Source organism: Schistocerca piceifrons, chromosome X (assembly GCF_021461385.2).
Source record: "Schistocerca piceifrons isolate TAMUIC-IGC-003096 chromosome X, iqSchPice1.1, whole genome shotgun sequence".
In the NCBI taxonomy this organism is placed as follows: domain Eukaryota; kingdom Metazoa; phylum Arthropoda; class Insecta; order Orthoptera; family Acrididae; genus Schistocerca; species Schistocerca piceifrons.
In genome coordinates this window covers 971,269,457-971,292,688 of record NC_060149.1, presented here as the reverse complement: position 1 = coordinate 971,292,688, position 23,232 = coordinate 971,269,457, and the positions used below count along the sequence as shown (strand labels likewise).

The 23,232-nt window shown below is 44.0% G+C and overlaps 1 protein-coding gene across 1 annotated transcript in view; it reads left to right on the top strand.

The window, feature by feature from the left end:
* Nucleotides 1-12,315, top strand: part of LOC124722106 (sex-regulated protein janus-A-like) — a 40,811-nt gene extending 28,496 nt beyond the window's left edge. Inside the window, exon 3 of the mRNA XM_047247304.1 lies at nucleotides 12,255-12,315. Coding sequence (XP_047103260.1) covers nucleotides 12,255-12,269 — 15 coding nt within the window. The 3' untranslated portion in view covers nucleotides 12,270-12,315. The remainder of the gene's footprint in view (nucleotides 1-12,254) is intronic.
* Nucleotides 12,316-23,232: the final 10,917 nt, after the last annotated feature.

Here is a 23,232-nt window from a genome sequence, read left to right as displayed (position 1 = left end):
AATTTTGAGATGCCTGCAAAACTATACTTTGTAAGTTAGTGCTACCAGTGTTTTGTATACGTAATTTACGTAGCAAATCAATGCTTTGTGGTTCACAGCTCAGCCAAAATATACATCACCCCTGAATTTCATTGTATATCAATGCAAATAAATGTGTATTTTTGAGAATTTTCGGAAGTTACCATTGTCCTTTGCATAATCTGTGAGCAGTCGGGGTTTGTGATGTAGTTCCTGTAGCAGATTTTCTGCCAGACATTTTGTGTTACATCTGGTTTTCCCTTAACGCTCTACCGGCCAGAACTCTATTGGATCTTTTTTTTGCAAACTTTTATACATAAATATGTTACATTGAGTGATAAATTGAATAAAAAGTTGTTTTGAAAAGTTTCAGTTTATTAGAACAAAAACTACAGACGTCCCATTTTTGGGACGTTGGCCAAATGCGCTATCCAAATTCACAGTCTTATTCTCCATGCATAATATTTTAAGAAGCAACACAAACATTAAATAAAGAATATTTTAATATTATGGAATGTATATTCAGTATGAAATGAAGCAAAACACTTGTCATGTACACCAACATTGCACCTATCACAAATTTTTGTTGTTTTTTCCTTGCAGTAAGCACATCTCTTCTGTGTTTTACTTGGCACAAAGAAATGATTTCCTGGATCTAGTCGTACATCTGTGCTCACCCGTCCTCCCATCAATTTGCTGTCCGCCCTGGTAGCTGAGTGGTCAGCGTGACAGACTGTCAATCCTAAGGGCCCGGGTTCGATTCCCGGCTGGGTCGGAAATTTTCTCTGCTCAGGGACTGGGTGTTGTGTTGTCCTAATCATCATCATTTCATCCCCATCGACGCGCAGGTCGCCGAAGTGGCGTCAAATCGAAAGACCTGCACTAGGCGAACGGTCTACCCGACGGGAGGCCCTAGCCACACGACATTTCCATTTCCATCAATTTGCTTCCTTGTGGTCCTCTTTGTTTTGGTACTGATCCTTTTTTCTTTGATAGAAAAAACATCACTATTCTCTGTCGGACATCCAGAAGTAAGAGCTTCTCATTAGAGTTAGCAATTTGGTATGCACGCCATGTGTTTACTACGCAGATATATATCATCTGTGTGAATAATGGCCACCACCATTTCTTTGACCTTATCCTCGTCCTATAAAGTGATATCTGCTTGTCCAGTAGATATATGCCACCCATATGGGCATTGTATTCTTCAATGATATGTGGCAGTGTCACAGATATTTCCTTTTTCTTTGCCCGTGAGTATCTTTTAGTAGAACTCGAGGAATAATAGTACTGTTATTTGTCACTACACATACTGGTTTGTTGTCACTCCATTTCACAACCCGAACTTCATTCTCTTTGTCAAATATGTAGTCATAGAATCCTCGTTCCTTCCTTTTGCCATTCTTTTTGAGTCAATCAAAGGACATGCATTAGTTCGGATCTCTGTTATTGTTCCTGCAGCTTTCATTTTACTCTTTCCGAGTGTGATCAGTGTGTCAACACTGGTGAAAAAGTCGTCAAAGAAAAGCTTATAATTCGGATACTCTGATTCTGGAATCATGCTGGTTAGTTCATTTATTACCCTTGCACCTAAAGGCTCCTGTTTGTTGTCAATCTTGCCACAGTATGGTGAAAAATTATAAAGAAAGCCATTGGAACTTGTAAGACACCAAATTTTATATCCAAATTTCATAGGCTTTCCCCTCAGAAACATTTTAGCTGAATGTTTGCCATAATAATATACCATTATTTCATCAGTTGAGAGTTCTGAATGAAATACGCCAAATTTACCAAATTCCTATTTCAGCATTTCAAATTATAACCTCAGTTTGTACATCTTGTCGTTTCTGTCTATTTTGGAGTTGTCATTGAGATGAATGAATCTCTTTATTTCCCAAAACCTATTTCTTGACCCGGAGTTGAAGACTAAAGGAACACCGACATCAGGAACCTGTTCCCAGTACTTATTCTTGTGGGGAAGCTTATGATAACCACTCAGAAGTAGTACGCCAATAAATAATTTTAGTTCTTCTTCGGTTAGCAGAAAATTTATTCTGTTATGTTGGCAAGCATAAATTTCGCTTTGTTCAATAATAGTATCCATTAGTTTCTCAGAAAAAAAAAAAAAAATCCTCGAACACCTGGGGCACTGTGTTACTTGCTAGACATTCCGCATCATAATGTTTGTTGCTCTTCCCTGGTTCACTATTGTTTGTGTACATTGGTTGACATTTATACCACTTACATATATATTTTTTTTGTAGATAACATACCACTTTCTCCTCCACCTCCCAATGCTTTCCTTCTTTTGGCTTCTGGATGTACAACTGTAGCATTAACTTCATCTCAGCTGGTTGTGAGCTCTAAAGTACCGGCGTCATCTTGTACAACAGTACATTTTCGTCAGTGTCTTCTTCATCTGTTATTACATCTGCATCGGGTGGAATAATCGCCAATTCTATATATCATCTTCATCGTCACTCTCTTGATGGTTCTCTAGTTCTGCTAGAATTTCTTCAAATATAAGTTCACACGGCATGTTTTTATCCTGTTGGAATCGTAAAATTCGAACAGAGAGAGAGAGAGAGAGAGAGAGAGAGAGAGAGAGAGTGTGTGTGTGTGTGTGTGTGTGTGTGTGTGTGTGTGTGTGTGTGTGTGTGTGTGTGTGTATATATATATATATATATATATATATGAAAGTGCTGGCAGGTCAACAGACACACAAACATACACACGAAATTCAAGCTTTCGCAACAAACTGTTGCCTCATCAGGAAAGAGGGAAGGAGAGGGAAAGACGAAAGGATGTGGGTTTTAAGGGAGAGGGTAAGGAGTCATTCCAATCCCGGGAGCGGAAAGACTTACTGTAGGGGGAAAAGAGAACAGGTATACACTTGCACACACACCCATATCCAACCACACATACACAGACACAAGCACATTTGTAAAGGCAAAGAGATTCGGCAGAGATGTCAGTCGAGGCAGAAGTACAGAGGCAAAAATGATGTTGAAAGACAGGTGAGGTACGAGTGGCGGCAACTTGAAATTAGCGGAGGTTGAGGCCTGGCGGATAACGAGAAGAGAGGATATACTGAAGGGCAAGTTCCCATCTCCGGAGTTCTGACAGGTTGGTGTTAGTGGGAAGTATCCAGATAACCCGGACGGTGTAACACTGTGCCAAGATGTGCTGGCCGTGCACCAAGGCATGTTTAGCCACAGGGTGATCCTCATTACCAACAATCACTGTCTGCCTGTGTCCATTTCCCCCATGCGGGTTCGGGGGTTAGAATAGGCCCGCGGTATTCCTGCCTGTCGTAAGAGGCGACTAAAAGGAGTCTCAACTGTTTCGGCCTTTAATGTGATGGTCCCCATTAGGGTTTGACCTCCATTTTTCCAAATTCAACAGATGTAAGGCCTTTTGGGGAAGGACCCCTTACATGGTGCACCATCAGTCCTCTGTGCCCTAAGACCTTGGCACTCTTTATCGTCTGGGTGTCGTAACTGCACCCTCCATCCCTCATTTTGGGCATACACACCTGATGGATTGTGTAAGTTACGCCCTTAGTGCATCATAATCTGCACCCACGATCACTATGGACTACCCATGGCACCCAAAATCCAGCACGGTAGCCAGCCCGTTGTGGTGGGGTCGTCATGTACCCTCTAGGTTGTAGCCCCCTGACAACACAGGGATCTTACTGCCGATGCCTGCGCTGCCGCCTCCCCACGTAAGCCAAGGAGTAGATGCCCGTCTCTCCGGGGCATCAGGACTCCCGGCAACGACCATCCTGCTAGGTGGCCTTTGCTGTGGCTGGATGGCACCCGTGGGGAGAGCCCCTGGTCGGAGTGGGTGGCATCGGGGCGGATACCCCGCAATGAAGCGGGTACAATCTCAATCCGGTGGTCGCACGACCACCAACGTCTCTAAGCGCGGTAAAATAGACTTTAATGCTGTGGCATATAACCCCAAATCGTTCCCTTCCCTAGCCACGCCCTGGGAGGGACGCAGGGCTGTGGACAGACAGGAGCCATATTCACCGCGATATCTTGTGTGCAGCAGAACTGATGGGGATTCATTTTTGGGGACTAAGCCTCTGTTCTTTGTGACCCATCTTGAAGATAAGTTCGGGGAAGTGGCCTCTCTTTCCAAAATGCAGAGCGGGGCCATTTTGATACAAGCACCTTCCTCTGCACAGTCAAGGGCGTTGCTCGCTTGTGAGAAGCTTGGTGACATACCTGTTAACGTCACTCCCCATAAGTCACTAAATTTGGTCCAGGGGATTATCTTTCATAAAGATCTTCTGCTACCGTCTGATGACGAGCTACGGGAGAACCTGGCACGACGAGGTGCACACTTCGTTCGTCGTGTCTTTAGGGGACCCAAGGATAATAGGATCGCTACCGGTGCTTTCATCCTGGCCTTCGAGGGCGACTGCTTGCCTGAGAAGGTCAAGGTCATGATCTACCAGTGCGATTTCAAGCCCTATGTCCCGCCCCCTATGCGATGCTTCCAGTGCTGGAAATTCGGACACGTGTCCTCCAGATGCACTGCCAGCCCCACGTGTCGTGATTGTGGACGACCTTCGCATCCAAATGCTCCGTGTGCTCCACCTCCCACCTGCGTTAACTGTGGGGAGCATCATTCTCCCTGCTCGCCAGACTGTGCAGCCTACCAACGAGAGCGGAAGATACAAGAAATTAAGACCCTGGACCGTTTAACTTACCAAGAGGCGAGGAAGAAATTAGAATGGCTCAACCCCACACCTATGTTGAAGAGTTATGCTGCTGTAACACTGCAGCCACCAGTTCCTGCAAAGACTCCTTTCACAGTTGGCCCACCGAACAGTCACGTTTCGCCTGCCCCACCACCGGTGGGGGCCACTCTCTCTTCCACTGCTCCCAAAACACCCAGTTTGGGAGCAGTGCACCCCAAGCAACCGGGGACTTCGGTCCCCACCTCTCAGCCGGAGTGGCGACAGCCCTCTCCGGCTCCTCAGCCGGGGAAGCGACAGCTCTCTCTGGCTGCTCAGCCGGAGACGCAACAGCCTCCTCCGGCCTCACTTGTTCGGGAGGGATCCCTTGGGGGAGTCCCTTCCATGGACTTCCCCAGTGTCTCACAAGACACTAGCCAGTGGCTGAAGAAGCCACCAGCTGCTGGTCGAAGGGCTTCATGCTCTTCCTCTGTTCCTGATAATGCGTCAGGAAAGCCCTCCCAGCATGCCAACCCTCCTCCCAAAGACAAGAGAGAGAAGAGGAAGCTCTCCAAGAAGGATAAGGACCCAGTGGTTCCCGCACCAACGCTTCCTGTCAGCTTAGCCTCTGAGGATGAGGTCGAGCTCTTTGCGTCCCCTGATGACCATGGGTCTCGCCGTCTTCTCAGAAACGATGGCCGTAGCGACGTCCGTCACTCAGTCGGTGGCAGCATGTGACCCTGCCCAGTAATTTGCATTTTCGGTGCCTGAATGCCTCTACAGGACACACTTTGTACAATCCTCCAGTGGAATTGTGGTGGTTATTTTAGCCATCTACCTGAGCTACGTCAGCTTGTAAGCATGACACCTGCTTTATGCATTGCTCTCCAGGAAACCTGGTTCCCGGCAATGCGGACCCCTGTCCTCTGTGGATACAGGGGTTATTACTGCAACCGTAGCACTTACAATAGTGTGTCAGGTGGAGCCTGCGTGTATGTCCTTACCTCTGTATATAGTGCTCCTGTGCCCCTTCAAACATCTTTGGAAGCTGTGGCTGTCCGCATAAGGACTACCCAGGACATAACCATCTGCAGTGTCTATCTCCCTCCAGGTGGTACAGTCTCCCTGACCGAACTGGCTGCACTTGTCGCCCAACTTCCCATGCCTTTTCTTCTCCTTGGGGATTTTAACGCCCACAATCCCCTGTGGGGTGGATCGAAGATTACTGGCCGAGGCAGAGATGTCGAGAATCTCATCTCCCAACTCGACCTCTGCCTCTTAAACACTGGTGCTGCCACGCATTTCAGTGTGGCGCATGGCACGTTCTAGGCCATAGATCTGTCGTTGGGCAGCCCAGGGCTTGTACCATCGGTCCACTGGAGAGTCCATGACGACTTTTTTGTGGTAGTGACCATTTTCCCATCTTCCTTTCACTACCCCAGTGTCGATCCCATGAACGCCTGCCTAGATGGGCATTTAGCAAGGCAAACTGGGAAACATTCTCTGCTGCCACTGTTGCATCTCTCCCCCACGGTACCATCGATGTGGCGGTTGAGACACTGACTGCAGCGATTGTTTCCGCTGCGGAGCGTACCATTCCTCGTTTGTTAGGGTGCCCCCGGCGAAAGGCAGTGCCTTGGTGTTCTCCGGAGGTCGCTGAAGCCATTAAAGAACGTCGGCGGGCTCTTCAGCGACATAAGCGGCACCCGTCTTTGGAGAACCTCATTTTCTTCAAACGTCTCCGTGCTCAGGCACGGCGGCTCATCAAGAGGCGGAAACAGGAGTGCTGGGAGAGGTACGTTTCCACCATTGGTTCCCGTACTTCACCCTCCCAGGTGTGGATGAATATTCGGTGCACCTTTGGAGTGCAGCACTGTACAGGTGCCCCAGGGCTTACCATCAACGGGGCGGTATCCACCGATGCTGATGCAATCGCCGAGCATTTCGCACAGCACTATGTTCGGGCCTCTGCGTCGGGGAATTACCCGCCTGCGTTTCGCGCGCTTAAACGCCGGGAGGAAGGCAAACGGCTTTCTTTTGCTTCTCGCCACCCTGAGACGTATAACGCCCCATTTAGTTTGTGGGAACTCCAAAGTGCCCTGGCACAGTGCCCCGATACAGCCTCTGGGCCAGATGGCGTCAACAATCAGATGCTCAAACACCTGTCCCCGGACTGTCAGCGATGTGTTCTTGTCATCTTCAACCGCATATGGAGCGATGGTGTCTTTCCGTCGCAGTGGCGAGAAAGTACCATCATTCCGGTGCTGAAGCCTGGTAAGGACCCGCTTACTGTGGATAGCTATCGGCCCATCAGCTTGACAAATACTCTGTGCAAGCTACTGGAACGTATGGTGAGTCGACGGCTGTGTTGGCTGCTCGAGTCTCGGGTCTTCTGGCTCAGTGCCAGAGCGGCTTCCGTCAGAGCCGTTCCACCGCCAATACTTTGGTCTTTCTTGAGTCTGCAATCCGCACTGCTATTTCCAGGCGCCAACACCTTGTTTCCAGAACATATGACACGACGTGGCGGCACCATATACTTGCCACGTTGCACGGGTGGGGTCTCCGGGGCTCTCTCCCCATTTTTATTCAGAATTTATTATCTGTTCGGACATTCCGCGTTTTAATTAGCACATCCCATAGTTCACTTCATATCCAGGAGAACGGCGTTCCACAGGGCTCAGTATTGAGCGTGCCCCTTTTCCTTGTGGCCATTAATGGCCTTGCAGCAGCAGTAGGGTCGTCTGTCTCACCCACGTTATATGCTGATGATTTCTGCATCTTGTTCAGCTCCTCCACCATTAGTGTTGCAGAACGTAGGTTGCAGGGAGCCATACACAAGGCGCAGGCATGGGCCCTAGCTCATGGGTTTCAATTTTCTCCTGCGAAGACTTGTTTTATGCACTTTTGTTGGTGTCGAACTGTCCATCCCCACCCTGAGCTCTATCTTCAGGATGCCATGCTCAGGGTTGTTGACACTTACCATTTTCTGGGATTGCTGTTTGATGCCCGGCTTACTTGGCTTCCACATATTCGTCAGCTCAAGCGTCAGTGCTGGCAGCATCTGAATGCCCTTCGCTGCCTCAGCAACACAACTTGGGGTGCCGATCGTAATACGCTGCTGCAGCTCTACAAAGCCCTTGTGCTGTCCCGGCTTGATTATGGGAGTGTGGCGTATGGCTCAACGTCGCCCTCAGCGTTGCAACTGCTGGACCCCGTTCACCACTGTGGGGTTCGACAGGCGACAGGAGCATTCCGCACCAGCCCTGTGGACAGCATACTTGCGGAGGCAGGTGTCCCTCCACTGCGATTGAGGCGCCAACATTTACTGGTCTCTTATGCTGCCCATGTTTTTAGCTTGCCCGGGCATCCAAACTATCGTCTCCTGTTCCCGCAATCGGTTGTCAATCTTCCTGAACATCGGCCCCGGTCAGGTTGTACGATCGCGGTCCGCGTCAAAGAGCTTCTCTCCGGGCTTAGGGTTTTTACAGTTCCACCTCCTTTCCGGGCCACTTTGCGGACACCCCCATGGTGTGTTCCTCGCCCTTGCCTTCGGCTCGACTTGGCACAGGGCCCAAAGGACTCCGTCCCTCCAGAGGCCTTCCGCCGCCGTTTTTATTCCATCTTGGCCACGTATCAGGGCTCTGGCGTTGTATACACTGATGGTTCGATGGTTGCTGGTCGTGTCGGATATGCGCTTACTCTAGGGGACCATTCTGAACAACGTTCCTTGCTGGATGGCTGCAGCGTTTACACAGCCGAGCTGGTCGCCATCTTTTGTGCCCTAGAGTATATCCGCTCCTGCTCAGGTGAGTCCTTCGTTATCTGTAGCAATTCCCTGAGCAGTTTACGAGCTCTCGACCAGTATTTCCCTCGTTTTCGTCTGGTGATGGCTGTCCATGAGTCCCTGCATACTCTTGCATGTAGCGGCCGCTCTGTGGTCTTTGTGTGGACCCCAGGCCATGTTGGGATCCCCGGCAATGAGAATGGTGACCGCCTGGCGAAAGAGGCCACCAGTAAACCACCTCTGGAGATTGGCCTCCCGGCGACTGATTTGCGGGCACTATTACGCCGCAAAGTTTTCGATTTCTGGGACACTGAATGGCGCAACCTGCCTGTGCCAAACAAACTCCGTCGTATCAAGGAGACGACGACTGTTTGGCGGTCATCCCTGCGAGCCACCCACAGGGACTCAGTCGTCGTTTGTCGGCTCCGCATTGGCCACACCCAACTGACGCACAGTTATTTACTGTGTCGTGAGGATCCACCTCTTTGTCGTTGTGGGGCGTCCTTGACGGTGGTCCATATTCTGTTGGAGTGCACCCTTTTAACTGTGCTCAGGCAGACTTTTGCGCTGCCTGATAGGCTCCCTGCGCTTTTAACTGACGACTCTGCCATAGCGGACTTAGTTTTGCGTTTTATTCAGGCAGGGGGATTTCATCGCTTAATATAAATGCGTGTGTTTTATTTGTTGATTTTGGCCTTTGGCCTACAGTTTTAAACTCAGTTTTTAATGTGTTTTCGGTGGTTGACTTTTCCTTTTTTTTGTTCCTATGGTCGGCTGACCACCGTCGCACTCTGTGTGATTTTATTTTGTTTTGTCTGGTCCTTGTCTACGTTTCTTTTGTTCTGTGTCGTCTGTCTCCTATTCTGTTGAACATTTTTTAATCTCTGTGGGTATTTTTAGTATTTTGGAAAAAGGGACCGATGACCTCTGCAGTTTGGTCCCTTTCATCCTTAAACCAACCAACCTGTGTCCATTCATGCGAATGGACAGTTTCGTTCGTAAATCACGTGGGTGCTTTCACACGTGGCTCTGCCTTTGATCGTGTACACCTTCCGGGGTACAGGACTGGAGGAGGTGGTTGTGGTTGTGGGAGGGTGCATGGGACAGGTTTTACACCGGGGGCGGTTACAAGGGTAGGAGCCAGAGGGTAGGGAAGGTGGTTTGGGGATTTCATAGGGATGAACTAAGAGGTTACGAAGGTTAGGTGGACGGCGGAAAGACACGCTTGGTGGAGTGGGGAGGATTTCATGAAGGATGGATCTCATTTCAGGGCGGGATTTGAGGAAGTCGTATCCCTGCTGGAGAGCCACATTCAGAGTCTGATCCAGTCCCAGAAAGTATCCTGTTACAAGTGGGGCACTTTTGTGGTTCTTCTGTGGGAGGTTCTGGGTTTGAGGGGATGAGGAAGTGGCTCTGGTTATTTGCTTCTGTACCAGGTCGGGAGGGTAGTTGCGGGATGCGAAAGCTGTTTTCAGGTTGTTGGTGTAATGGTTCAGGGATTCAGGACTGGAGCAGATTCATTTGCCACGAAGACCTAGGCTGTAGGGAAGGGACCGTTCGATGTGGAATGGGTGGCAGCTGTCATAATGGAGGTACTGTTGCTTGTTGGTGGGTTTGATGTGGACGGACGTGTGAAGCTGGCCATTGGACAGATGGAGGTCAATGTCAAGGAAAGTGGCATGGGATTTGGAGTAGGACCAGGTGAATCTGATGAAACCAAAGGAGTTGAGGTTGGAGAGGAAATTCTGTAGTTCTTCACTGTGAGTCCAGATCATGAAGATGTCATCAATAAATCTGTACCAAACTTTGGGTTGGCAGGCCTGGGTAACCAAGAAGGCTTCCTCTAAGCGACCCATGAATAGGTTAGCGTACAAGGGGGCCATCCTGGTACCCATGGCTGTTCCCTTTAATTGTTGGTGTGTCTGGCCTTCAAAAGTGAAGAAGTTGTGTCAGGTTGAAGCTGGCTAAGGTAATGAGGAAAGAGGTTTTAGGTAGGGCGGCAGGTTTCAAGAACTGTCTTTAAATGATTACTCTAGGGATATACTACAACCCCCCACATATTGCTCTCACAGAGGTCGTGAAGATAAGATTAGAAAGATTACTGCTCACACAGAGGCATTCAGACAAATTCAGACAATCATTCTTCCACGCTCCATACATGAATGAAACAGCAAGAAACCCTGATAACTGGTACAATGGGACTTACCCTGTACCATGCACCTCCTGGTGGATTGCAGATTATAAACGTAGATGTGAACTGACAGTCTCTTACATGTGCATGAGGGAAACATCTAATCACATTTATTTTACCAAGACAAAAATTATGATTTACTAAAGTTTCAAACCTTGACAGGAAATAATGGATTAGGCTGTCCATAAATTATAAACTAACATTATTGTGATGATGGAAAATATCATATAAAGACGTGAAACAAATACTAACAAAGAGATAGAGGGGCTGGCCAGTACATCCAATAGATACACAAAACATAACAGAAAATTTACGTATCCTAGCTTTTGGAACTTTGTTCCTTCATCAGGGAGGAGAGAGGGGAAAGAAGGGGAAGAAGAGAAAGTGGATTCAGTTACTCACAACCCAGGTTATGAAGCAACAGGGTAGAGGTAAACAGGGAGGGTAGCAAAGATGGAGGCATGGGTGTATACTCTACAGTATGTCAACATGTTGCCTTGACCTGTTTGATCACCAGGTCTGGCTCCAATTCGGCGCACACGGGACATCATCGAACAACTCCAGTGTCTCCCAAAAACAGCATTAACCATCCCTGTTTTGATGACAATGTGAAACAGGCATGGAACTTCATCCCACAAACTCATATTCAGCACAATGCATGTACGTTTCCATGCTTACATTCGGGCAGTTACACTGGATTTCAATGTATTAGTGTATCACATTTGCAATGGTGTATCTCGCACTTATATTATCCTGTGATCTTGCAACGTTAATCACTTAAATAAGTTACTTAGACATATATGTTCCTGAAATTTCATTACTCTACGTTAATTACTTTTTGGTGTTGCAAATTTTTTTTTTTTTTTTCAGTGTACATGATGACTACAATAATACATTATAATGTTTCTCCAGTGGTTCCAACATTAACTTTTTAACAGAAAAGATTTTGCTTACAGTTCATTTTTAAGTTAACATTCTAAACTTTTTAACAATCCATGTTAAAGCTAGCAATAGTAACTATATTAATAATTGCTACTGTAAACAGTTACACATATGGACATCAGTTTTGAATAATGGGTTTTGAGTGTAAATAATGTTTTATGTAAGTGTTTGTATTGATACTTAAAATTAAATGTCATGTAATGAATGTCCAGATACTCATATGAAAAGTTTTGTTGGATCAAGTTATTTACGAATGCGATGTACTGTGTTCTTCCATTAGAGAATGAGACTGTATTGTTTATCGGTTTCATTACAAAATGCTAATAAGCTTTTAGTTAGAAAACCTTCTATAACTAGAATTATTAATATGAGAAAAATAGGAACAATGAAAGAACGGAAGATCAGTTGCAGAAACAAGAGTAGCTCTGAGTTGCAAGAGTGGTTGCTTTTCCCACACGTCATTAACTGGCATTATCGCCACTATTAACTTACCGTGGTTTCACATCTCATCTGTTCATTGTTCCCCATGTCCTGCCCTTCTGTTCCCCCTTCCTATTAGACCATATATGCCTCTGTTACTGTAATCGATATGTAAACAATATTTATCACATGACCTTTTTTTGTTACAGGTTTGCAGCTTTTGAAAATGGAGCAGGATGTTGTGCCCTCTTTCCTATTGGAGTGTTTCTCTGTGATCAGAATTGGAGGCAGACAATTCACTTGAACTTCCAATGCTGTTGTTGATGTCTTTGAATCATGTTGTTTCTTTGTGATTAATAAAAAAATTATACAATCCAATGGTTTCTTCACCTTGTCTTTAAAAATTCCAGACCTATTGTTCAAACACATATATTGAGAGTTATGCATCTGAGCATTTTTGTGGAAAGTGCGTTTCACACATACTTTCAAGATAAATTGAATAATGACCCCCATTTTGTGTGTTGGGGAAGATAATTTGATACAGCTAAACGCATATACGGGTACACACATTTGCTCGCGCCTGAGACAAAGTGAGAGTGATTCAAAGGAAGAATTCACTACTTTTTACCTACTTTCTGAATAACTCGTACTTTCGTCAGAAATGTCACACTGCAAAGTTGATTAGATAAAGGGACAAAAATGAGAGTAAAATATAATTTGAATATCAGAAAAAATAACCACTTAGTGTTTGTGTAATACTTTATGGCAAGCCTAAAATTAATTTTTAAGCATTGGGAAATCTGGGATGGAATAACAATAATATGAAATAGGATAGCTTTCAGCTCCCCACCTAGAGGAGACACTGAGTGGCAGACTGGCGCATTGAAGGAAGATTTTTAGATATTAGAAAGTATGGGACAGTCCTCATCAAGCAGGTGTGGTGGTGTGAGGCTGGGGTGGGAGCAGGTAAAGGCCTAGATATGTGAGACAGAGAGACTAGCAAAGGTTTAGGTAACGGGGGTTTACAGGAGTGAAGAATATGTCGCAGCTAGAGTTTCTAGGCTTCGTTCCTGTGGCCCCACACCTCAATGCCCTCCCCTGCTCCCATTCCAACCTCACACACTGTTACTGTCCCCCTAGTACACCTCTCTCTGTCTGTCCACCTCCACACTCCCAACCAGCAGAGACTCCCTATGCTGAGGTGGGCTCTGTCCATTAGATTACACTCGTAAGATAAAAATAAACATTATGCAGCATGAAAGAATTATCTGTGTGGGATGGAAATATGTAGATGTGATGTACGTGCACAGACAAAAAAAAAAAAAAAAAAAAAAAAAAAATTTACAATGTCAGAAAAATTGAATCATTTATTCAAGAGAAAGAGCTTCACAAATTGAGCAAGTTGGTCCACCTCTGACTCTTGAACAAGCTTGGTATTGATAGATTTGTTGGATGTCCTCCTGAGGGACATCAAGCCAAATTCTATCCAAGTGGCGCATTGTATCGTCTAAATCATGAGCTGGTAGGGTGGCCCTGCCCATAATGCCCCAGACATACTCAGTTGGGGAGAGATCCCGTGACCTTGCTGGCAAAGTATGAAGACGAATTGTGTGTGGGCAGGCATTATCTTGCTGAAATGTAAGCAAATGATGGCTTGTCATGAAGAGAAACAAAATGGGGTATATAATATCGTCAACAGATATCTGTGTTGTAATGGTGACACAGATGACAACCAAAGGGGTCCTGTTATGAAAAGAAATGGCACAGTAGACCATCAGTCCTCGTTTGGCTGTATGGCAGCCAGCACCCGGGTTGGTATCGCACTGCTATCTGGTGTGTCCCCAGGCACGTCCCTGGTCTGGAATTGCATTGACTGGAATATAATTGGCTTCAGTGATGAATCCCAGTATGAACTGAGCCCCAATGATCAGCACAGATGTGTCTGAAGACGCCCCAGACGGTGGGATACCACCGTGAATGTCACATCCCATACGGTCCAACTACCAGGACTGATGATCTGGGGTGCGATTTCTTTTCGTAACAGATCCCTTTTGGTCAACAGACGACTATGCTGTAGGTGTGACATGGATGTCACCCCTACAGCATAGTTGTCTGTTGACAATACTGTAGATCCTATTTTGTTTCCCTTCTTGGCAAGCCATACATTGCTTACATTTCAGCAAGATAATGCCTGTCCGCACACAGCTTGTTCTTGTGCTTGCCAAACCCTACCTTGGCCAGCAAAGTTGCTGGATCTCTCCCCAATTGAGAATGTAAGGAGCATTATGGGCAGGGCCGTTAGACCACCTCGAGATTTTGACTATCTACCGTGACATTTGAATAGAATTTGGCATGATGTCCCTCTGTTGGACATCCAACAACTCAATCAGCCAGAGCCAAGCTTGTATAAGGGCCAGAGGTGGACCATCTCATCCAATTTGTGATGCTCTTTCTCTTGAATAAATCGTCCAGTTTTTTCTGAAACTGTAATTATTTTTTTGTCTTCACATGTATGTCACATTTACTGATTTCAGCCCTATTTGGTATTTGGATAATTCGTTCAGTACCTAAGTGTTTTTTTGAGTATATAGTATCTGACAGTTTCTTTTTCTTTCAGTATGCTTGTCTGCTGCCCATTGCCTGCTCTAACTGGTGAGTAGCAATCTGTCCTATTTCATATTGTTAGAATTAACTTTTGACACTCAATATTTATGATGCAAGCAAACTGTTATTGCCACTTGACATGATCGTGAATGGTACTCTGTTAGCCATTGGCACAAATGGATTGACATGATAAAACAAGAGTCCACAGCTTTTACAAACTTTTTGAATTGTGATAAATACAGCTTACTGCTGTCAGTACTTTTGTTAATTAAAATATTGATCGTTTGTTATTTTCAAGCATACATGTCAGGTGCCACGACACCTTTGAATTACTGCAAATGGACAAAGATGACCAGACTCATTTCTCTTCAGTAGAAACAACTATCGACAAGAGAAGAAACTTGATGTCATTCAAATCTACTTTTTCATTGGTAGAGATCTTTCACTCATGGGATTAGCAGCAGAGATTAAAAAGAAGCAGCAGCAAACAGATCCAAGGCATCCATTGTTTGGAACTCATGTTCTTCCATCACAACTCCTTATAATAGTATCAGCTCTGGAGAACTAAGTCCCGATTCATTTTCTTGTAACAAAATAGACTGGCATTACCTTGCAGTTAAAAATGGGAAGCTTTACATGAATGTCCTACATGCAGTTTTTTTATACTTGTGCTCTTTGAGTTCCTGTCCTAGAATACATTAAAATATTAAAAAATGTGTAAATTAATCTTTGAAACAATCCAAACCTTTCGATGGAAACCAGGAAAGACTTAGAAACATTATCATTTTTTTTAAAAAAAAAAATCAAGGAAAGGTAATGTAAGGAACTATCAGGGAAAGTCTGCTGTACCCTTCCTGTTGTGTACTGTGTTATTGTTATTCTTAATTTTTTAAAATTTGATAATGGCCATTAAAGACCACGCAGAATAGCAATTGCACATTACTAGAAGCTGCCTTTGCATTCTTCCTCTGTTGTATTTGCTCAGCGTAGAAGCCTTTAAAGTTGTAACTCTGGTTGGTGTGAGATGCCGCCTAGATTTAATCCAGCCTGTCAAAGATCCCTTTGTCATTCCCCTGAACTACGTCAGAAAATTTAGGGTTGTTTCCAAGAGTATTAAAAATCTGTTTTGTCAACCTGACCTTAAAACTTTCGTCTTCTTGACTTGACAGGTGCAGGCAGTATTTCTCGATTTCTGAACAGCTTTTGACTTAGTGCCAGATCGATGCTTATTATCAAAATTGCTACCGTGAGGGGTATCGAGTGAAATTTGTCACTGGAATTGAGGATACTTTGGTAGGAATGACTTACATGTTATCTTGGCTGGGGAGTCATCATCTGATGTAGAAGTAACCTCAGATGTGTCATAGAGAGGTATGTTGTGACCATTGCTGTTCGTGTTCATGTAATTTAATGACTTTGCAGACAATATTAATAGTAAAGCACTCTTTTCACAGATAGTGCATTTATCTAGAATAAAGTACAGTCTGAAAGAAATTGTACAAACATTCGTCAGATCTTGATAATTTCAAACTTTCTTTTAAATGTTCAGACATGTGAAATCGTGCATTTTGCAAAATGAAGAAAACGCAGTGTGGTATGACTACAGTATCAGGGTGTCTTGCTTGGATTAAGTCTATTCATACAATTACCCGGGTGAAGCACTTTGTAGGGATATGAAATGGAACAGTCATATGGGCCCACTCAGGGGTAAGGCAGGCGAAAGAGTTAGATTTTTTTTTGGTAGAATACCATAGAAATGCAGTCATTCTACAAATCGTTTGTATGATCCATCCTAGAATATTGCTCAAATGTGTGGGACCTGTATCAAAATGGATTAATGGGGGATTTGAACGTATGCAGAGAAGGGCAGATCAAATGGTCACAGGTTTGTTTGACCCAAGGGAGAGTGTCACAGAGATGCTGAAATAACTGAATTGGCAGACGCTTCAAGATAAGATGTACACTATCCTAAGAAAGTATGCTTACCAAAAGACGACTCTAGGAATATGCTACAACCTTGTAACTATTGCTCCCATAGGAACCGTGAGGACAATATTAGATTAATTACAGCATGCAGAGAAAGAGTTAAATGGTCTTGAAACATGAACAAGCTTTAATATCTGGTACAGTGAGATGTACCCTCTGTCATACTCTTCATAGTGGTTTGCAGAGTGTGGATGAACATGTAGATAGCATCATCAAGAACGCAATCAACGTGTATCTGAAACTTGAGCTTCTCCTAGTGTGTAGTGGCACAAACGTTTTGACATTATTATACATACTTCTGCCATTGGAGCAATCATAGGTAATGACTAATTTGGCAGTAATATGCAGTGCTAGATTTGTTAAAAGAAAAAAAAAATAGACTTCTTAGCATGTATTTATGGTAAGTAGCACTCTATCATTTCCTATATTTCTAAGTTCCTACTGAGAGTTTCCATAGTTTGATTTAGACTTCTGAAAAAGTTATAACACTTTTCTGAGCTTTTTAAAAGTGTGAATACAACATTTGCATCTTACCGCTTCAACTAGAGCAAAAGTTCTATTGTACCACATCTCAAAATCTTTGGGTCCAATTTTTTTCGTCATCAGCGGTATACTGTCACAAATCAAGCCTTGGTTATGTGTATTGTTAGATTTTGTTTATTATTATTTATGTGGGGTGCATGAGCAATGCAGCTGACTGGGATTCACCTACTGCAAGTCATAGACTGATCGCTGCTGTGTTCACTGCCTGGGTCAGAGGTGCTGAAAGGATGTGCTCATTGATGCTATGGAGACACTGTTCTGTGTTTTATTTTAATGACAATTATTGTCAGTTTTTTCTTGTTTTGTTTATAAGAAAGGAATGAGGACATCATTAGATCTTTTGAAGAGTACACAACATAAATCACAAAATGTTATTTCTGTATTAGCAAAAAATTGGACTACATTGTATGATAGAGATGAAAAAGAAACTGTGATTAAATTCTTTCTGTGTTAGATTCCTGAACCTGCCGATCTTTGAGAGAGAGAGAGAGAGAGAGAGAGAGAGAGAGAGAGAGAGAGGGGGGGGGGGCATGTCGTACATTGGTCAGATCATCAGTAGCTTGGAGGACTCGTATGTAGGGCATAAGCAACACACACACACACACACACACACACACACACACACACACACACACACACCGTAGCATTTTGGCATGTCGTACATTGGTCAGATCATCAGTAGCTTGGAGGACTCGTATGTAGGGCATAAGCAACACCCGCAACACACACACACACACACACACACACACACACACTTAATAATAGTCAAGAAAATTTGCAATCGCAAAATATTGCCTCGGTATAGGTCATAGAATCTAATATGCAACACAGATATTTCAATATGCATATCCAGTTACTGGAATAGTGTTATTAAGAAAGGTGTTGAGAGACAGAAGTTTTTGCTTAAATTCTTATAATTTACACCACATGATGTACAAAATAAACTCCAAATTACTGTAACAACATAGTGCACAAGGCACACATTCATTTTCTAATTACAACAATCATACCCCAAACTATAACAATTAAAGTATTGAAGACCAGCATTTAATTTTAGCTGCTACAAAATTATGTCACAGGTAACAATTATTTAATTACCTTCTTAAACATAACAATTTAATTTAAAAAAGACAACAAATAACATTTTTATGTACAATATTCAAGTTTAGCTGCTGCAAAGATGCATAACAATCATCTATATTTCAACTTTCTTATAAAAAATACAACAGAAAAAGGAAGACCTGATTGTAGATCATGGGTGGGCTACGTAAAATAAATGACAAAAATCAGCAGCTGTAAAAGGCAGATTTTTTTTCCAACTACAACCAATTCCTCCATTTTACAACAGCATAAACGAATGCAGCTCTTTTTCCCCAAATTTGCTGCTTCAGAGTATTAGTGTTATAATGAAGTCTTTTAAGAATTAGGGGCACAAACAGATTAATAAATACAAACAAAAGCAGGAATATTCAATTTGCTCGAGGCTACCAAATGAAAGAAGAAAGGGGGCTAGGGAGGAGATAAAGATCACGTAAGAAAGAAATAAACTGCTGATTGTTTGCATCATTCCTAGACTCAAAACCCTAAGCAAAAGAAACAGTGATGATAGCATTGATTTAAAATCATGTCAGAGAAGACGGCAGCTAATTCTAGGTGATGCTCCATAAAGCCATGGTCTCACGTTGTCAAACCCCTGCAGGATTGTTTGAGGGACAATGATTTGGCACCGATTGTTAAGTCAAAAAGGCAATTGCATTGGGATTGAATACAACATGACAATGCCGACTTAAGTCCAACAAGAGTGAATCTTCTAAGAGATTGTACTTAGAGCGTCTCCAGGGCGACCAGTATTAGATTCCGATGCACCAGTGCTGGTTTACTGTATCCCTCGGACCTTCACATTGACCATGAAACACAGAAATTGCTTCGGGATTGAATACAAAAGGTACAATGCCGACTTAAGTACAAGAAGTGTGTATCTTCTAAGAGTTAGTGCTTAGAGCGGCTCCTGGGACACCAGTATTAGATTCCGATGCACCAGTGCAGGTTCACTGTATCCCTTGGACCACGACCATGACCAATGACCATGAAACACAGAATTTGCATCGGGATTGAATACAAAAGGGACAATCCCGACTTACATATAACAAGAATGAATCTTCTAGGAATTTGTGCTTTGAGCGACTCCTGGGAGACCAGTTTTAGATTCCGATACACCAGTGCAGGTTTACTGTATCCGTTGGACCTTCACATTCACCATGAGACACAGAAATTGCATCGGGACTGAATACAAAAAGGACAATGCCGACTTAAGTACAAGAAGAGTGAATCCTCTAAGAGTTTGTGGTTTGAGCGGCTCCTGGGAGACCAGTATTACATTCCGATGCACCAGTGCAGGTTCACTGTATCCCTTGGACCTTCACATTGACTATGAAACACAGAAATTGCATCGGGATTGAATACAAAAGGGTCAATTCCAACTTAAGTACAAGAGGAGTGAATCTTCTAAGAATTTGTGCTTTGATCAGCTCTTGGGAGACCAGTATTAGATTCCAATGCATCAGTGCAGGAGTACTGTATCCCTTGTACCTTCACATTGACCATTAAAAACAAAAATTACATCAGGGTTAAATACAAAAGGGACAATGCCGACTTAAGTACAAGAAGATAGAATCTTTTAAGAGTATGTGTTCTGAGCGGCTCCTGGGAGACCAGTATTAGATTCCGATTCACCAGTGCAGGTTTACTGTATACCTTGGACCTTCACATTGACCATGAAACACAGAAATTGCTTCGGGATTGAATACAAAAGGGACAATGCCGACTTAAGTACAAGAAGAGCGAATTTTCTAAGAGATCGTGCTTTGAGTGGCTTCTGAGAGAGCAAAATTCGATTCCGATGCACAGTTGCAGGTTTACAGAATACCTTGGACCTTCACATTGACCATGAAACACAGAAATCGCATCGGGATTGATTACAGAAGGCACTATGCCGGCATAAGTACAAGAAGAGTGAATCTTCCAAGAGTTTGTCGTTTGAGCGGCACCTGGGAGACCTGAATTAGATTCCGAAGCACCAGTGCAGGTTTACTGTATCCCCTGGACCTTCAGATTGACCATGAAACACAGAATTTGTATGGGTATTGAATACAAAAGGGACAATCCCAACCTAAGTACAAGAAGAGTGAATCTTCTAAGAGTTTGTGATATGAGCGGCTCCTGGGAGAGCTGTATTGGATTCCGTTGCACCAGTGCCGGTATACTGTATCCCTTGGACCTTCCCATTGACCATGAAACACGGAAATTGCTTCGGGATTGAATACAAAGGCACACTGCCGATTTATGTAAAAGAAGAGTGAATCTTCTAAGAGTTTGTGGTTTGAGCGGCTCATGGGAGACCAGTATTTGATTCTGATGGACCAGTGCAGGTATACTGTATCCCTAGGACCTTCACATTCACCATTAAACCAAAAAGTACATCGGGGTTGAATACAAAAGGGACAATGCCGACTTAGGTACAAGAAGAGTGAATCTTCAAAGAGTTTGTGGTTTGAGCGACTTCTGGGACACCATTATTAGATTGCGATGCACCAGTGCAGGTTTACTGTATCCCTTGGACCATCACATTGGCCACGAAACACATAAATTGCTTCGGGATTGAATACAAAAGGGACATTGCCGACTTAAGTACAAGAAGAGTGAAGCTTCTAAGAGTTTGTGGTTTTATCGGCTCCTGGGTGATCACTATTAGATTTCGATGCACCAGTGCAGGTTTACTGTAACCCTATGACCTTCGCATTGGCCATGAAACACAGAAATAGCATCGGGATTGAATATAAGAGGCACAATGCCGACTTAAGTACAAGAAGAGTGAATCTTCTAAGAGATGGTGCTTTGAGCGTCTCCTGGGAGACTAGTATTAGATTCAAATGTTCCAGTGCAGGTTCACTGTATCCCTTGCACCTTCACATTGACCATGAAACACAGAAATTGCATCGGGATTGAATACAAAAGGTACAATTCCGACATAAGTACACGAAGAGTGTATCATCTAAGAGTTAATGCTTAGGGCGGCTCCTAGGAGACCAGTATTAGATTCCGATGCACCAGTGCAGGTTTACTGTATCCCTTGGACGTTCACATTGGCCATTAATTAGAGATATTGCTTCGGGATTGAATATAAAAGGGACACTGCCGATTTAAGTACAAGAAGAGTGAATCTTCTAAGAGTTTGTGGTTTGATCGTCTCCTGGGAGACCAGTACTGGATTCCGATGCACCAGGGCAGGTTTACTGTATCCCTAGCACCTTCACATTGACCATGAAACACAGAAATCGTATCAGGCTTGAATACAAGACGCACAATGCCTACTTAAGTACAAGAAGAATGAATCTTCTAAGATTATCTGCTTTACGCGGCTCCTGGGACACTAGTACTAGACTCCGATGGACCAGTGCAGGTTTACAGTATCCCTTGGACTTTCACATTGACTATGAAACACAAAAATCGCAACGGGATTGAATACAAAAGGGACATTGCCGACTTAAGTACAAGAAGAGTGAAGCTTCTAAGAGTTTGTGGTTTTATCGGCTCCTGGGTGATCAGTATTAGATTTCGATGCACCAGTGCAGGTTTACTGTAACCCTATGACCTTCGCATTGGCCATGAAACACAGAAATAGCATCGGGATTGAATATAAGAGGCACAATGCCGACTTAAGTACAAGAAGAGTGAATCTTCTAAGAGATGGTGCTTTGAGCGTCTCCTGGGAGACTAGTATTAGATTCAAATGTTCCAGTGCAGGTTCACTGTATCCCTTGCACCTTCACATTGACCATGAAACACAGAAATTGCATCGGGATTGAATACAAAATGTACAATTCCGACATAAGTACAAGAAGAGTGTATCATCTAAGAGTTAATGCTTAGGGCGGCTCCTAGGAGACCAGTATTAGATTCCGATGCACCAGTGCAGGTTTGCTGTATCCCTTGGACGTTCACATTGGCCATTAATTAGAGATATTGCTTCGGGATTGAATATAAAAGGGACACTGCCGATTTAAGTACAAGAAGAGTGAATCTTCTAAGAGTTTGTGGTTTGATCGTCTCGTGGGAGACCAGTACTGGATTCCGATGCACCAGGGCAGGTTTACTGTATCCCTAGCACCTTCACCATGAAACACAGAAATCGTATCAGGCTTGAATACAAGACGCACAATGCCTACTTAAGTACAAGAAGAATGAATCTTCTAAGATTATCTGCTTTACGCGGCTCCTGGGACACTAGTATTAGACTCCGATGGACCAGTGCAAGTTTACAGTATCCCTTGGACTTTCACATTGACTATGAAACACAAAAATCGCAACGGGATTGAATACAAAAGGGACATTGCCGACTTAAGTACAAGAAGAGTGAATCGTCTATGAGTCTGTGCTTTGAGCAGCTCCTGGGAGACAAGTATTGGATTCCGATGCACCAGTGCAGGTCTACTGTATCCCTTTGACCTTCACCTTGACCATTAAACCAAAAACTACATCGGGGTCGAATGCAAAAGGGACAATGCCGACTTAAATACAAGAAGAGTGAATCGTCTAACTGTTTGTGGTTTTATCGGCTCCTGGGTGACCAGTATTACATTCCGATGGAACAGTGCAGGTTAACTGTAACCCTAGGACTTTCGCATTGACTGTGAAACACAGAAATCGCATCGAGATTGAATACAAGAGGCACGATGCCGACTTAAGGACAAGAAGAGAGAATCTTCTAAGAGTTTGTGTTTTGAGCGGCTCCTGGGAGACCAGTATTAGATTCCGATGCACGAGTGCAGGTTAACTGTATCCCTTGGACCTCCAGATTGACCGTGAAACACAGAATTTGAATCGGGATTGATTACAAAAGGGACAATCCCGACTGAAGTACAAGAAGAGTGAATCTTCTAAGAGTTCGTGCTTTGAGCGTCTCCAGGGGTACCAGTATTTGAATCCGATGCACCAGTGCAGGTTTACTGTATCCCTTGGACCTTCACATTGACCATGAGACACAAAAAAGCATCG